Source organism: Lutra lutra, chromosome 2, assembly GCF_902655055.1.
Source record: "Lutra lutra chromosome 2, mLutLut1.2, whole genome shotgun sequence".
In the NCBI taxonomy this organism is placed as follows: domain Eukaryota; kingdom Metazoa; phylum Chordata; class Mammalia; order Carnivora; family Mustelidae; genus Lutra; species Lutra lutra.
In genome coordinates, this window is record NC_062279.1 from 184,419,797 (window position 1) to 184,437,222 (window position 17,426).

At 34.9% G+C, this 17,426-nt stretch overlaps 1 protein-coding gene across 26 annotated transcripts in view; it reads left to right on the forward strand.

Annotated features, from left to right (window-relative positions):
* The window catches only part of FIP1L1 (factor interacting with PAPOLA and CPSF1), an 82,965-nt gene that overhangs the window by 20,461 nt on the left and 45,078 nt on the right, over positions 1-17,426 (forward strand). For 9 of the 26 annotated variants that reach the window (XM_047719301.1, XM_047719305.1, XM_047719310.1 and 6 more), the window contains one exon: positions 6,071-6,180. In XM_047719301.1, the coding sequence (XP_047575257.1) occupies positions 6,071-6,180 (110 nt within the window). Of the gene's footprint in view, positions 1-6,070; positions 6,181-12,559; positions 12,668-17,426 lie in introns of all 26 variants that reach the window. The other 17 variants (XM_047719292.1, XM_047719295.1, XM_047719297.1 and 14 more) reach the window with 3 other exon arrangements.

Here is a 17,426-nt window from a genome sequence, read left to right on the forward strand (position 1 = left end):
CTTAATTGAGTAGATAGTAGATGAGAGTATTTAAGAAATTAGCCTTATCGGGATGCCGGGGCGGCTCAGTCAGGTAAGCTTCTGCCTTTGGCTCGGTCGTGATCCCAGTGTCCTGGACTCAAGCCCCAAATCGGGCTCCCTGCTCAGCGAGGAGCCTACTTCTCCCTCTACCTGCTGCTCCCCTTGCTCCCTTTGCTTGTGCTCGCACACACATGCTCTCAGTCTCATAACTGAATAAATCTTCAAAATATCTCCATGGGGGTGCCTGGGTGGCTCAGTGGGTTAAAACCTCTACCTTCGGCTCAGGTTATGATCCCAGGGTCCTGGGATAGAGCCCTGCATCGGGCTCTATGCTCAGCGGGGAGCCTGCTTCCCCTTCTCTCTCTGCCTGCCTCTCTGCCTACTTGTGATCTCTATCTGTCAAATAAATAAATAAAATCTTAAAAAAAAATATCTCCATGAATTTAAAAAAATAGAAATTAGCCTTATTGGAAGAGTTCTTTTGGAAAGGAGTGGAAGAGAGGTGGCTTTGCAGGGTTCGGTACTAGAAAGCCTTAGAAACAAGGACAAGTTGGAGGAGTTATTGCCTATTTGTGCCTATTTGTGCTGAATAAGTAACATAATTCTGGATGTGGCTTTTAAGTAATATAATTCTGGCATCAGTGTAAGGTGTAAAAAAGTCTAAGATCTTATCTACCAATCCGCTGTTTGAATTACAATTACTAGGATTGGTGAGACAGAAAGAAGGAAAAGGACTTCCCCAATTTTCCTGTTATGTCTGAGCACCTCTAATATGCATGGCACTGTACCAGATACTGTAGTAAGACCAGGATCTCTGTATTCAGGGAGCTCATGATCTGAGTGATGTATTAGAAGGACTAGTCATGTTATATTTTGAGAATTGTTATGTTAGTGCTATTATTAAAGTGCAGTAGGGAGTTCAGAAGACAGAGTGGGTTATTCTAACGTGCAGAGTCTAGAAGGATTCAGACATGCTAACTGAAAGACAGTGAGTTTTCATTAGTAGAAAAGAGGGGAGTATAGAACTTTGTAGTAGAAGGAGCAATGTGAACAAAACCAGATAGCGTGAAAGGAGAGTTGGGGCGGATGAGAGATATTAGAAGAGAGAAGCCTGGAAATGGTAGATGTGGGGCCATAATGGGAAGGACCTTAATCTTAAACTAGTCTATAGACATTTGTATCGGCCATAGGAAGCCATTTGAAAGTTCTTGAGTAGAAGGATAGGCATGAGCAGACTTGATTTTTAGAAAACTGACAAGTGTTCTTTAGAAGGGTAGGCTTTAGAATATAAGGAAGAGAAAGGGAAGTAAGACCAGATAAAGAGCTGTTGCAGCACTGTAGGGATGAAAGGAGTGAGGAACCCATCTTAAGCTAGTGAATGGAAAAAGGAACAGATTTAAGATTTGTAATTTAAGTTCTTGTCATGTCTGCTCCAAGTATACTTTTTAAACTCCTTAATCAACTGAGAGACAAGCCACCTACCAGCCTCTTTAAAATAACCATTTTTTTTTAACTTTTTTAAATTTTTAAATTTTAAATTTTCAAACATACTAACCAGTAGATAAAATAGTATAAATGAACCCCTGTGTGTTTACTATAATGCCTCAATGGTTGTCTACATTTTGATGTTCTTTTAGTTTTCTATATATTTCAATATAAATAAGGGGGTTTTTTGTTTGTTTTTGTTTTTGTTTTTAGTGAAATGAAGGGAGATGTAGTTTAATAGGTTTAAAAATAAAAATCACCTATTTGGATGTAAAAACAATTGTGTAATTATATAATTTGGAGGGAGGGGCAAGGAAAGAGTGACTAGTGGGAAGGGGTAACGTGTAAGAAAAAACTGACCCACAACCTTCTGTGAAAATATTTTTATGTCTATACCTGCACACACATGCATAGATGATTTTGTTTTCCCCCATGGATGAGTATAAGCTTTGTCACTATGTTTTGAAATTTCACAACCGTGTGTCTTAGTCTATTATCTATTGTACCAAGCATTCATTTGTACCTTTCAATCTGGGAGCATATATCCTCCCATTTCTGGGGTATTTTGCTCTATTATGTTTTTACTTTTTCTCTGCTTTTTAATGTTTTCTGGACCTCCAGTTCACATATTGGACCTTTTATGCAAGTCCTTCAATTTTCTTTTCTGTCGTATTTTCTACCTGTTTGTCTTCTGTTATCTGGGAGATTTCTTCGGCTTTAAAACTCTTCTATTCATTTCTGTGGTTATATTGTGAATATCCAAGAAGGTTTTTCTTTGGTATTTAATGGTAGCATCCTGTTGTTCATGCATGCAGTATTGGAGTATTTTTTTTTTCTCATCTGTCTCTCAGAAGATATTTTTATTAATGATAGATTGTTCATTTCATTTCGATTTTATTTTCTTGCATAGTATGTTTGTTGTTTTGGCTTCTGACTGCCTCTCCTTGAATGTTTCTTGATCCTTGGTCATAGGGGAATGGGCCTCTAAAAAGGTGATTGGAAACTCTGAATATAAATGAAATTTGATACAGTTTTTACTGTAGAGCTAAGCTTTTAACAGTTCCACGTGTCCATGTCATTGGGTTACTTTGTTTTTTCTTTTTGTGGTGATTTGATTTTTCAGGGAATAGATCCCAGTGGCCTGCTTAGAGAGTTTATACTTGGGTGATTCAAATGTTCTGGGAACTAGAGTTGTCAATTCCTGAACCTTTTGGGGTCCTGCCATGAAAATAATAGTATCTTTGTTTTCTTGTTGCTGACTTGTGATTCAAGTTCTTCGGTTTGCTCAGTCAGTTACTGTTTTTTAATATGCTTTCAGAGTCCCAAATTTTATTGCTTTGTCAGCCTTTTTGTGGGTTGAAACAAAATTACAATTTATGTGGTTTGCTACTTTTCCTTTTCTTACCATAACATTATGTGGCAAATGTTTTCCTAGTTTATTAAAGTTTTTTGACAAATAACATTTTAAGTAGTTGCATAATGTATTATTTGGGTGTACCACACTTAAATTTCTTTTTAGGCGTTATTTTGTTTGGTAAGGTTAACCTTTTATAAATAATGCTATGAAGGGCAGCTAAAGGAAATTTCACAAACTAAGTTTTGGTATCACTGGTAGTGTAATTTGGGTAAATATTTCGTTTCTCAAGGTTACAAACTTCATTCAGCTTTTGTTTGGTTATGTAAGACCTGACATGATTTTGTTTTTAGGAAATCTGTCACGGTGGGGCACCTTGGTGGCTCAGTCGACTAAGCGTCTGCCTTTGGCTCAGGATATGATGCTGGGGTCCTAGGATTGAGCCCCACATCGGGTTCACTGTTCAGCAGAGAGCCTGCTTCTCCCTCTCCCTCTACCTGCCGCTCCTCCTGCTTGTGCTCGCGCTCTCTGACAAATAAAATGTTTAAAAAAAATATCTGTTGTGGTACCTTATAGTTACTTCTCAAAATTCTAGATTATGTTTAAAAAAAAAAGTCTCATTCTAGTTAAACAGGTTTTGAGTCTGTAATTCTGAGTGTAACATCTGAAGACAAGTGGATGCAAGTTGATTAGGAGAGTTGCTAAAATGGCGAGATTTTCATAATTAGATTTTACAAAAAAATTAGGGAGAAAAGAAATTACATGTTTAAAATTGTGCTGTGTTTTCCTGATGCATTTTCTTGCTTTCCCCCTATTAAAAATAATTTTTCATTTGTGCTCTCTTCTCTCTCTCTTTTCCCCCTTATGCTTCTCTTCTTCAGCTCTTCTCCCTTTCCCCTTCCCAGTTTTTAATTGAGTGTTGACTATGCCAGGAAGCATCTCAGGCTTAAGTAGGGAGAGGAGGTGAGCATTATAGACCTCGACTTTGTAATCTTAGAGTTTTCCTGAACTAAGAGGAAAAGTAGTCATTAATTAGATAACTGGGCCAAAAAATTATATAGCTATAAACTCTTAAATCCTCTGAAAGGCTTTGATGTGACATTTAAGCTGAGTCCCAAATTCAATCAAATAAAATATATATATTGAGCAATTATTGCATGCCTGGCACTGTTTTTAGGTACTTAGGATACAGATTTGAATAAAACCTAAATTCAGTGTAAATACTTGTAGGCCATGATAAATTTTTTATCAGAAAAAAAGGTTTTATTCTGTTTGCATTGGGAAGCCTTTGGGGAATTTTGAGCAGGGCAGAGATATGAGTTGATTTACACTTTTAGTAAGATTGCTTGGCTATATACAGAGGATGGGTTTTCCAGAGGTGAGACTAAAGCCGAAAATTTAGCAGAACAGTTGAGAAGTGGTAGTAGATATAACCTGGGTTTTCAGTGTGGATATAATCAGTGGTTGAGTTTGGTATATATCATAAAGATAAAGTTGATGTAGGATAGTCATCTATTGGATAATTGTTAGGATTTCTTTTTTTTTTTTTCCTTAAGCAGTTCAGTAGATGATGGTGCTCTTTACTTATGGGGAAGACTTGGATAGAATCAGTTTGAGGGATCATCTGTGGAGAATCAGTAGCTTTGTTTAGGCCACGGTAAGTTTGAGTTGCTTATTAGATACGTAAGACATCGGATATAAATTACTGAAGCTCAGCACAGTTGAGATCGTACTCTCAACTCTCGATATTCCAGACATTTGCAGGAAGAATATTGCATTTCTTTTTCTGTGTTCTCGTAGCATCTTTTATCCCACCGTTACTTTTCTTCCTAGCATTTATCGTATTGCTCTGATAGTTGGTGTGTCTTGTCCCATGGTCTGAGATTTTGTTGTATTTCTCTCTCTAGTTTCAGCCTCTATTAATAGTTTTTTTAGATGATAGATATTTAATGTTCGATGAGTGAACCATGTTTATTTTCCCTGTCATCACGTTCTGTCAGTTTACCTTTCAAGTGTTTATCAGATCCATTTCTTACCTTCTATCCTCATTTTTTTAGTGCTGATCTTCTGTTATTCCTCACTGGGATCTGGGCCTTTTAAGTGAATTTTTTTTTAAGGAGTAGTGCTCTAAAATGTCAATGTTGAGCCTTAATTATATGAAGACTCCCATTAGGGATTGGGTTCAGCAGTACTAATGAGAGATCTGACTTTAATGGCTCAAATATATTATTTTTCTCTCACACTGATAATGTGAGAAGTAGATGGTTTTTGGAATTCAATCAGTGATTTGAATGTAACAGAGTCAAGGTGTCTGAGATTTTCTTGGCCTTTGCCTCATGATGAAAGAGAATGATCCTGAATTTAGATTGAACAGTAGAATATAAGTAGGACGTAAAATATGGTGTGATATTATTCAAGTGCTGGGCAACTTAGCTTAAATATAATGAATGATTTAAGATCAGAAGGTGAGTATAAAAGCAAAAGAGCACAAAGAATAATTTCACCAGTGTAAAGGAGTATGACTGGACCATTCTGAAAAGCTCTGCTAGGAGCAGAAAGGGTGGCTAAATCTGGGAGAAATTATAGAGTAAGTAGATAACTGTTTGAAGGTGAATATAAAGAAGGGAAAGAGGTTATTAAGGAGACCGATTACTACCTTCAAGCTTCTAGATGTACTGACGGACAGGACGGTGGTACTGTTCATAATGAGGGGAAAACAAATGGTATGGAAGCACAGGAATAGATTATTGATACTCATGTTGGAGCAAATCACAGTCTGAATAGAACATGGTCTGAATGGCTAAAATGGCCGTTGGTAGTTTTTTCCAAATGGTAGTAAACATAAAAGGGGAAAATTCTTCAAGGCCTTTCTTGAACTCCGAAACATGGAGTCATAACCAAGTATCTTGGACTTAGCTCTGATGATTTAAGGGAATTTATGAAAGGACTAAAGAGTTATAGCTTATTGGACTTTTAAGTGACATTATTAGTATGAACTTTCTTAATAGTTGGGAACATTTTGATCCCCTTTGGTGCCTTTGGTGCCTTTCGCCTAGTGCTGTTCTCAAATAGGGTAATTTTATTTAATATTCAGCAACAAAACTTTCTTCATATTTAAATTCAGATCAGATGTTACAAATTTATTTTAACATGTTTAGTATAGTATGTTTGAGTGTTCTATTAAATAAGCTAATAACCCTTTTTTTTAAGGTACAGCAGGGAAGAACTGGAAATTCAGAGAAGGAAGCAGCACTTCCATCTACAAAAGCTGAGTTTACTTCTCCTCCTTCTTTGTTCAAGACTGGACTCCCACCAAGCAGGTTAGTTAGACAATTATAACTCCCATTACTGAAGGCATTGGTACCTTCATCTTGTATTAGTGCTATAAAAGTGCTTAATGTTCTGCAAAAAAACTGGAACATTCCATGTTGTTTTAATACAAAATGAATTATCTGTGAAAAACTCTTCTGGGTGCCTTCCCATTAAAAAAAAATCTAGGTAAGCAATAAATGAAGCATGGTATATCATGTATATCAAAAAGATAATCTTACATTTAGGAGAGATGGTGATGACAACAATCTTACTCTTTTCTGTACTTATTATTATTCTTACATTAAGAATTATTGGACTTTCTAAGTCTAGATCTATTGAATTTTATATATTTTACTAACTTTAATAAGAGATTATAGAGATTTGAGCCTGGGCAATCTTTCAGATTAAAACCATTTTCTTTTCTTTCTTTGGTTTTAATAATACCTAACTTTGAGTTCCACAAGGTACCAATTTTAAGAGGCAGATGTGCCGGCAAATGGTTAGCCTGTTACTAGGAAAATGGTAAAGGGTAAGCTAAAAGTAGGGAAGTTGGATGTTAGCAGATTTTCAGTTAGATAAAGATGACTTATCAATTATTCCTCTGGGCCAGAAACAAGTCAGTAACCCAACTGTTACTAGTTCTCAGCCAGATCATTTACCTTTTGTGCTATTTGCTTAAGTTTATTTTACAGTTTTCTGGTTTTCTTATTCTGCAATTTTGAATTGCTGTAAAAGATAATATTTCATAATATACAAATGCAGGAAGAGACAGTATGGGAATGTACAGTTTAGCCCTAAGATGTAGATTCTTAAAACTTTCAGCCAGAATTAAATGTCACAAAGTCATCTTGGATTTTTGACTGTCTCTTCTCATCCTAACAATTACTAGTCATGGTCATGTCCATATATTATTTAAACTAAATGAAACCTCATCAAATGTTTGGCTAAGAAGGTATGATAGTGGAGGAATACTGATCCTTTTAATATGTAGTCTTTTGGGTTTTTTTGTATTTTAAAAGAGGTCACTTTCATTCATTCAGTTTATCATGTTCTGCAGTTTAGAATGATGTGAAGAGCTTTGACTCTGGAGCTAGACTTCTGGGGTTGCAGTTCTGGCTATGTTATGTACTAGCTGTGTGTCCTTGAGCACATCCCCTAATCATCTTCTTTCATTTCCTGATCTGTAAAATGTAGTAATAATCATCCATCCCTCACAGGGTAGTTATATATGTTAAATGATTTAATTTATGTGAAATGTTTTATAACAGTAGTACGTACATAGATAATACTCTATAGATGTTTGCTAATTAAACTATTTAAAAATCAGTAGCAGCTTTTCTTTAATTTTGCCTGCCCCCTCCTTTTTTTTTTAAAAAAAAAAACAACAACCTTGGGCCAGGTTATGTAGGGCATTGTACCACTATAAGGAATTTGGCTTTTCTTGTAAGTGAAATAAAAGGGGTGTCACTGTCAGTTTATGTAGAGGAATGAAATAATCTACTGTAGGTTTTTAAAGTCTTGATTGCTTTATTAAAATCAGACTACAGAGAGGTGAGGGGCAGAAACTGAGAGGACAGTTAGGAGGTTGTAACAGTTACCTTACACAAGAGATCACTTGGACCAGAGTGCTTCTGGTGCAGATGGTGAGGATCTTTTACATCTGAGAGAGAAGAGACTGCAGGAGGAGTGCTTTTCAGGGGGGAGAAGACCAAGAGTTCAGTTTAGGACATAGTGAAATTGAGATGTCTGTTAGACCTGTAAGTGGAAAATTTGCATAGGAAGGGGATATATGGATCTGGAGTTGAGCAGAAAGATATGGGCTGGGGATAGAAATTTGGGACCGATCAGTGTTTAAGTAGTATTTAAATGAAGTAGTGGAAGTGAATTCGATTTATTAAGGAGATAAGTAGTGATAGAGAAGTGGCAAGAGGGACAGAGCCTTCGGGTGCTTCCTTCAAGGTCAGAAAAATAAGGATGAAGAGGAGAAGGAGGAGATTCATAGAAAAGAATGACTACTGACATAGGAAGAACACCCAGTGTATGTCTTGAAAAAGATGTATTTCGAAGTAGAGGAATAGTTATCTACCAGATAATACTGATAGGCAAGAAGAGATCTGAGAATGACTTTTAGATTTATTTATTTATTTTTAAGATTTTTTTTTTTTAAAGTAATTTCTGTACCCAGCATGGGACTTTAACTCATAACCCTAAGATCAATAGTCATATGCTCTGCTGACTGAGGCATCCAGGTGCCCTGACTTTTGGATTTTAAAATGTAAAGGTTGCTGGTGATCCTGACCAGGATCATTTTTAGTGGGATAAGGTGAAGTTTGAAAAAAGACTTTTTGGAATGAATTCAAGAGAGAATGGAAGGAAAGGAATTAGAATAAGAACATATGGACAACTTTTTTGAAGATTTTTTTTTTTTCTTTGAGGGAGCAAAGAAATAGTATCTGAAGGGAAATGTGGGATCAGGGGATGTTTTTTCTAAAATGTTAGAAATTACAGTATGTAGACTTAGGAGAATGAATCACTACAGGGAGTATTGATGATTCAAGAAGGAAGAAAGAACAGTTGTGAGAACAATGTCTTTAAGAAAGTCAGAGGGACAGGATGTAATATGCAAGGCTGGGGGGTTAGTCTTAAGAAGGAGATGGATGGTTCACTCATAGTAACAGGAGAGAAGACGGGACATGGTGAAGGGTGATGGGTAAGAGAATACTGATGGAAGCAACTGAAAGCTCTCTTCTTTTGGCTTCAGTTTTTCCCAGCACAAAGGATACAGACTTACTGGTGAACATGAGGACATGTGGAAGTGGGTGTTGAATATTTGAGGAGAGAAGAGAAATTCTGAAACAGTCATTTAGAGGTGTGTGAGTGAACTAGGGGAAAGGAGTAGGATTGCTAGGCACCACGTGGAGGGAAATGTACCACCAAGAGAAGTCTTTTTTTTTTTTTTTTTTTTTTTCCCAAAATGGAAAATACTCCAGCATTTTTGTATGTTGATGGGAATGAATTAGTAGAGTGAAAAACTGACACAGAGAGGGAGACAGTATATTACCACCTTTTCTGGAGGTTAATGGCTGTGGGTTTAAAATGACACCAGTCAGCTTGCTTGGGTATGTTTCTCTCGCTCTTGTCAGGTGTTCATATGTTTGTGAAGATTAGCTAGAGCTGGATTTAACAGAGGTTGCATTTATACCAGGCAGATATGACAAAGGGGCAAGAAAGGTGAGAGGGTCCTTGAAGTGATTAAAATGATGGATGACCATGGATTAAAGGAGAGATGGAGATTACTAGAAGCAAGGAGACAGTAAAAAGGAAGTAAAGAAATGATAGAAACGTTAACAGATCTATCACTAGTGCCAAAAAAGTGGGTAATTGCCACCACAACCTATATAGAAACATACCTAACATGTCAGTATTGTCACTTTTTGATACACAGAACAGTACCCATTGCTCATTAGGAAAGTCGTTTTATGGGTTCATTGTGAAGTATTTTCCTAAATAAATATTTGTGTTTTTTTTCTGTTTTAGTCTTTGTATTAATGGAGATTGGAGAGATATGCGTTAAAGTGAAATTTTTTGACTTTAGGGAAAAAACAGGAATGTCACTTAAGACATATTAGAGACTATACAACAAATAGTAATGAGCTGTACTACTGACCTTACCACTGTATTTCCTTTGTTAAAAATCTTAGATTGCCTTATTAATGTGTAGGTGATTGTTGGTATGTTTGCACAGAACTGTTTTTATTGGTTCTTTGTACTTTATAGGTAGAAATGCTAGGTTTCTAACATTCTGTATTGCCCAGCAAAATGGCATACTTAAGTAAGATGTTAATATTTAATATATCAGAATGTTTTGCTTAATCTTTAAAAGTTTTCGTATATGTCAAGAAGTACAGCTTGATAAGTTTTCACAAGCTGAACACTCACTTATTGTTCATCCAGTTCTCCACTTGTTAACATTTGGCCATATTTGCTTTATAATTTCCCCAAAATATTTTCCTTTTTGAACCATTTATTAATTATGAACATCATACCCCATCAACCTCTAAATACTTCAGAATGTAAAAACAAGCACACTCTGTTATGTAATCCTAGGACATAGTTATCAAAGTGAGAAAATCCAATAATGAGCCAATATATTAATATGCAAACCATAAATTTAGCTAATTATTTTAATAATGTCTTTCATGGAAGTTCTTATCTTGATTTAGGATTCAGTCCAGTATCATCCACTATAATTAAGTCTTTTTTCTCTTTATTCTTTAATCTGAGGCAGTTTCTCAGACCTTCTTTGTATTTGTTGATTACATTTTGATGAGTACAGTCCAGTTGTTTTGTAAATCATCCTTGAGTCTGAGTTTGCCTGATGTTTCCTCTTTATTGGATTCAGGTTTTTCCTTTTAGGCAGGAAACTGCATAAGTGATGTTCTGTCCTCAGTGCAACAGCCTGGAGGTACATGATGTCATTTTGCCCTATTATTAGTGATGAGAGCCTTAATCATTTCGTTGTGATGGTGTTCTTTGGGATTCTGCACTGCAAAGTTACTATTTTTGCTCTTTGTATTTAGTAAATAATCTGTAAGGAGCTGTATCTATCCTATTTCTTTTTAAACTTCCCCCAAATTCTAGTATCCATTGGTGATTTTTGCTTTCTCCCATTATACTGTAATGGCTATAAAATAGTGATTATCTAACTATTATTTTTCTTATATTTATTAGTTGGCATTCTCCTTTAAAAATGAGCTTCCCTATCTCCACTTATTATCAACTAGATTCACTAGTTTTTATTTTATGTGTGAGAGTGTGTTTGTATGATTTATTTGTATATGTAGTATGTAAGCTATATATACAGCTTACATATACTGTAATTCATATTGATGCTCCAATTAGTCCAGACTTGCTCTGTCGCAGACTCTTCAGAGTGGTTCTTGTGACCTTTTGATTTTTACCCATCTTTTTTTTTTTTTTTTTTTTTTTGAGGATTTTTTTAGTTTCTAGCTTTACCAGATGTTCCAGGCTTATCTTGTGCTTTCTCTGCCCCCTCCCTGGAAACAACCATTTCTTGAAAGCACCTTGATGCCTTTTAGTGGGAAATGATGATTAGAAACCAAGGTCTTGGCACCAGGTATGCTCATTGGTGCTGGAGTGTCATGGTTTCTAGACTTTTTCAGCTGGGAGAATAAATAATGTATAATTTTAATCATGCAGTCATCATGTGTCTTTTATTTCACATTTCACACCACAGGTTTCTGCTTCCCTTTCGTTTTTTCCATCTTGCAGCTTTTACTGTTTTACTGCATTGAGAACCTAGTTCCCACCAACTTCGTTGTTCTTACTTTAATTCTAAAATACAGACAGAATAGGTTAGGACTTCACCTGCCATTATGAAAACCAAATCTATTAAGTAGATTTCAAGATTTCTTTGGAATTCTTTTTTTCTTTTTCTTTTTTTTTTCCAGGCTGAGGGTATATAGTTAAAATACTCAGAAAATTTCCTTCAGAGTGGTTGTATTAATCATTTAAAGTATAATTTGATCCATTGTTTCTGTTTGTATTCAGCTTTTCTTTTCCTCCATGTTTATTGATTTATTTTTTGCAAATATAAAACGTTTAGGAGTTCCAAGCATACTCAGATTTTTCACTTTCCCCAATTTCTTTCATTCCTGTTAATAATTAACTTCATTTCATCTAGTTTCTGATTTATTCTTCCTGTGTTTCTTTTTACATAAATAAGCAGATACATAAACATACATATTTTTCCTATAGAAAATTTTTCTCGAAAGAGTGTCTTATGAGTCCTTTAAAGGACTGGCAAGAGTGTAAATCCTGAACTTTTTATGGAATATGTCATTATGGGTAAAATTAACTTCAAAATTTTATTTTTAGTTATTTTGAAGTGGAATTTTTATGAAATATATAAAGCGTAGGTTTTTATAAAACACATCAGAGTGTTACTGTTATCTGGTACACTATTTGTACCTGTTATTGAAAGAACATAGGGAAAGAAAAACCAAAGTTTTGAGTAAGGTTTTGTGGAACCACAGAAGTTAATGTTATTCATAAAAGTACAGAAAGTTATTTCTTGATAAATACATTATAACCTGACAAGCCCTTGGTTCTTATTTTGCATTTTGACATCATATTATTTTGAAAAATATTTCTAAAAACATTCTAGAGTTAATAAAATGTTGATAGCACATTTATATTTAAATACCTATTAGCAGTTTCAGTACCACAGAGCCTTGGACAGAATGCTACAATAGGAACATGCTAAAGGACTTTAGACAAAGCATGTCAAAGAAAAAAAAAAGATAGAACAAGGGGGGTCAGAGACAACAATATGTAAGAAAAAACATAGAAAATTTATCTCACCAGAAACAGCACCTCTTCTCAGTCTCAGACAAGTACTGCCTCCAGAAAAGCCAATTCCAGCGTTGGAAAGTGGCAGGACCGGTATGGGAGGGCCGAATCACCTGACCTAAGGTAAGGCTGTTTTTAAACATTGGCTACTCCCTGATGTTTAGATCATCAGTGTTGTTTTGTCTGGTAATAAGATAATAAATCTTGATTAGATTATACCATATTTTTTACCCCTCAATTATGCTTTTTCGTTATAGAAATTGAGGGTTTTAAAAATCAGGAGTCAGGCCCTTTCACCTCACTCATTGCCTGTCATCTCTCTGGCTTTTTATATTGCATTATAAATTGCATGGAACCATGCTAATGGGACCTCAGTAAGTGTTTTTTTGTCCCTACTACTGCAGGTTTAATTCTTCTTTCTCATATCACACCCTATTAAATCCCTGGGTGTTTCTCATTATTTATTGAATAAAATTTAGCCTTCTGAGCTGGTATTTAGAACCTATAAAATTGAACTGCACTGAATCTTTCCAAATGTTTTATAATAACTACAGTGCGTAAAGCAGCCATTTCATTGAGTCTGCCAGCTGTCTTGGGAGGTACCATCACCTTTGTTGTTACTGTGCTTTTACTCCTGATACCCCTCTGCAGAATTCTGGTTTGTGTTCTAAATCTTAGAGTTAGGAAGTATGCAGCCTTGGATGGGAACTATATACTCTCTGAGCCTATAACATGGGAATAATAATTTCTACCCCAAGGGATATAGTGAGAAGCAGATGTGTTAGGTATGACAGTACATTGCAAATAATAATGAGTCTGAGCAATTAACAGTTTGCTTGACTTGGAAATGTAGACTTAGGCACCTCCCTAGTTTGCCATTTAAAGTTTTAAACAATGATGGTATGGGAGTGGTATTTTGTTTGTGTTCATTATAGCATTTTAAGCTTTCTTCCTGGGCAGGTTTATGCTCTATTAATGTTCTTTTAAATATTTTCATTTAGGTATGTATGTTATGATCAGATATCTTTGATCCTAACAACTAAAAGAAAAGCAAAGAGAGGAAACACTATCAGAATTTTATTTTCTTATATTTCCTTTTCTTTGGGGTCTTTATTATATGTTCTCCACGAATAGTTAGAATTTCTAGTCTGCTTGACTCTGATAGCATCTCTTGTTAGGAGAGAATAAGCTTAGTCATTCTCAAAAGTGGTTATTCATCTCAAAGTCAAAAATATCTTGACTTTCTAAAGAATATCCAAACTAGAACTATAGTAATTGATGCAGAGAGAAATATATTATCTATATTCCTAGACTAGTCTCCATGGCATGTGTGCTTTAACAGGGTATAGAATGAAAATTTTCATATCTTACATTTTAAAAGTATACCCATTGACATTTTTCATAGTATTATGTGATATTGATCTTAGTTTTTAAAACTAGAATTCTTGAAGTACCAGTAGAAATTTCAAGAGTTACTTTAAAATAGTTAGATCTGGTAAGTGTGGAGAGTGAATGTGAATCTTTTCACATTTAATAGTTCACATTTCACATTTAATATTTCTGTGAAACCCCAGAGTTTAACATGAGTGCTAATAATATAATTTCTGTACAATATTTATCTTAGTTATTACAACATAAGTGCATAGAGAAACTCAGATTTACATTTAACCAGGCCAGCAATTCTGAACAGCCTGTTTATTGATCCCCAAAGGGCCAGACGATAAGAGCTTTCATTTTCTTTGTTCTATTGTGGAGATGAATCAGTAGCCATTCTGTAGATAAAAAATAACTACCTTCTTAAACTTACAGCAGTTTCATGGCATAAGTCCTGGATTTGAACATTAAGTTTGGTTTTGTGCCTGTGTGAATTTAGGATAGTTCCCTAAAATCTCTGGGCCTCTGTTTCTACATTTTTAACATGATAGGCTGGACTGTGTTATCAGGAAGGCCCTTTTAATCATGAAATTCTTTATTTTCTGCCTAGTCCCTGGTATACATGGAAGAGGAGATCTGAGAAAGTAGAGAATTTGTGCAAATTTATGGCTGATAGAGGCAAAGTCAGGGCTAGAATTCCTGGTTTTCTGCCTTTCAGTACCTGCAGTTAAAGCAGGTTAATTTTCTTAAGCAAAGGCATAGAAATACTTAAATCACTAATTTTTAATACAATTAAAAACTTTATGTATATTTTCTTTTGCTACTGTTTCAACATCTGAAATTCCTTTTTATATCAATCATTAGAATTTTTTCCTTAAAATAGTTGTGCTTTTGATACAATAGTTTATTTCTTGAAGTAAGATAATTAGTTTACAGAGAAGGTATTAGTTCTCATAACTGAAAATGGTACATGTTGAAGTTGATACTATTACTCCCCCACTCCCCACCCCTTAAAAAAGGTGCTTTGGAAATACAGAAAGCCCCCATTCTGACTTTGTGATTAGTCTCAGGGAATGTACATAGTAGGAAATTGGACACTATTTTCAGTATGTATTTTTTGCTTTTGAGAAATTCAAAAGAAGAAAAATTTAAGTAAAAGCTATTAAAGCTAATCTCCTTTTGGGTGGTGTATGTGTATGTATATATGTGGACACACACCCTTAATAAAAACTGAGGTGCTAGCTCCTGTAGTTAACATAACGGAGAAATGTAGGGATTTTTTTGAAACATGGCTTATTTCTCTTTGTAAAGAGCAATTAAATAGTGGTTGCGATCCTATAACTTATTTGGAGACTCAGACTTCTTATCTCATGTGTGTTCCTATTAATTTATGTAACCTGGTGTTCTTCCAACTTTGGTTAATAGCACTCTTCAAGCTAACTAGATGTATGTAGCAAGGACATTTTATTGGTATGAGTTTCTTTTATAAATTCAGATTTGTGACATTAAGCCAATTAGTAAGAAGAATAAAGCAGTTTTAATGAACACAGAAAATTGTAATTGGCAATATGGATGACTGCTGTAATCTTATCCTAATGTGCAGTTTATTGTGTGTTCCGTTTCCATTTTATAATATCAGATTTTGTCAGGTAGTTTCAAATTCTAGGTTGTCTTACTAATAATTGTCTTATTAACAGTGTCTTGTTTTTTAATATGAATGCTTTTTTAACTGAGACTCTTGAAAGGAATAGTAAAAATTGCTTAATGTAGAATCACTAAAATATTTAAACCTGCTTGCATTTCTTAGACATAAAACGTACAATAAAACTGGATGTTAAATGGACATTCTGTCTCAGATTGGCTTCTTCATTTGTTCTTGCAGTACAACTTATGTCTTGATGAAATAATATACTGTAAAGATGTACATGTACCTTCATGTCATTCGACTGAGCACTCATGACTGAGCATGCGTATTTCGTACCTTGTAAGAATTTACATGGTTGGACATTTGAAGGCCTTTATTTTAAAAGATTCTTTGTAGAGTGATATCTTTTCCAAATTTAAAAAATGAAATTAAACATAAATATGGCAGGTAAACCTTTATTTCAAGCTCTGCACAAAAGTGAGTAAATTTGGCTTCCCTAATGAACATGTTTATGAGCCCAGTTTTAGCGTAGATCACCTTTAAGCCTTCAGGGTTTTGTGTTTGTTTTTAGGACATTTTATAAAAGTAACAACATTTTTAAAATTCACACCCCAGAAGTTAGCATCAAAAACATTTTGTAGACGTAGACTTTGGAGTTAGTCAGACCTGAGCCTGAATCTTGGTACTGGCACTTTACTTCACAAATGAGCCTTTTTCCGTATCTGTGAAAATGAAACTAATTGGACTTAAACCAAGTACTCATGGATTAAACGGCTTCTGTGGCTGCAGAAGCACCTATTGCAGGGTACCCAATAAGTGTTAGTTCCCTTGGGATCTCTGCTCCCACCACAGTCTCTTTAATGGTAGTAGTGATAGACAATACATGACTTACTCTGAAAGCAGTTTTAAATTCTGTGATTTTTATTTTGTACATACATTATTTTTCAAGATAGCATTTTTTATTAATCCTCACTGAAAAATAGAATACATTAAGATTTCTTTATAAACTATACATTGTAGAAAAATTATTCTTGTGCTTTTGAAGTTAAAAGAAAAAGTATAGAGGCAGTACTATGTGACTCCACAAAACTCAAAATATCAGTATAATATATATGCAACGAATGACAGCCTTACCTTAATTATCAGGCCTTGGTAGGTCTGACTTTATATTTATTGAGAATTAAGGAGTTACGTTTTAATTTTTATCAACTACTTTAAATGTTTTTAGAAGAAAATACAATATTAACTGTCTTTCTTGGGCATACCTCTAGTTGTAGTCCTCAACTTTGGCTATGTATTGGAATTACCTGGGAGCTTTAAAAAATTGTGGATGCTTAGGCCCTAAAGACTGAATTAAATAAATAGTCTCTATTAAATAGTGCACTCTTGTCATTGGGAGTCTTAAAAGCCCCCAGATAATTCTGATGTGTAGGAAGCACTGAGAACCACTGATTGAGAGAGAGGATATTAATTGGTTATTAATCAAAGGTTTAGTGACCACCTTGGAATTTGAGGTAAAAATGAAAAATTAGTTGGGTGGAACTGCTGTTTGCATAGCATTTTACAACTTTATAGAGTCTCATTTTGTGTGAGTCTCATTTGATTTATATTTTCTGCTGCTTTTGGTTGGTAGCCAGTATCAAAGGTGTATCGTGCTGTTCTGTTGCAGACTGGTAGGTAGATAGTATATTTATCAAACTGGAAATTGAAATCCTACAAATACTATTTTCCTTACATACTTTCTCTGCTCATGTTCTTTCCTCCATTTAAAATGTACTCCCTCCCCATCTTACGTGGCTAAATCCATTCTACATGTCTTTCAAGGCTTACCTATTTGCTAAGGTAGCTTAAAAGATGTTGCAC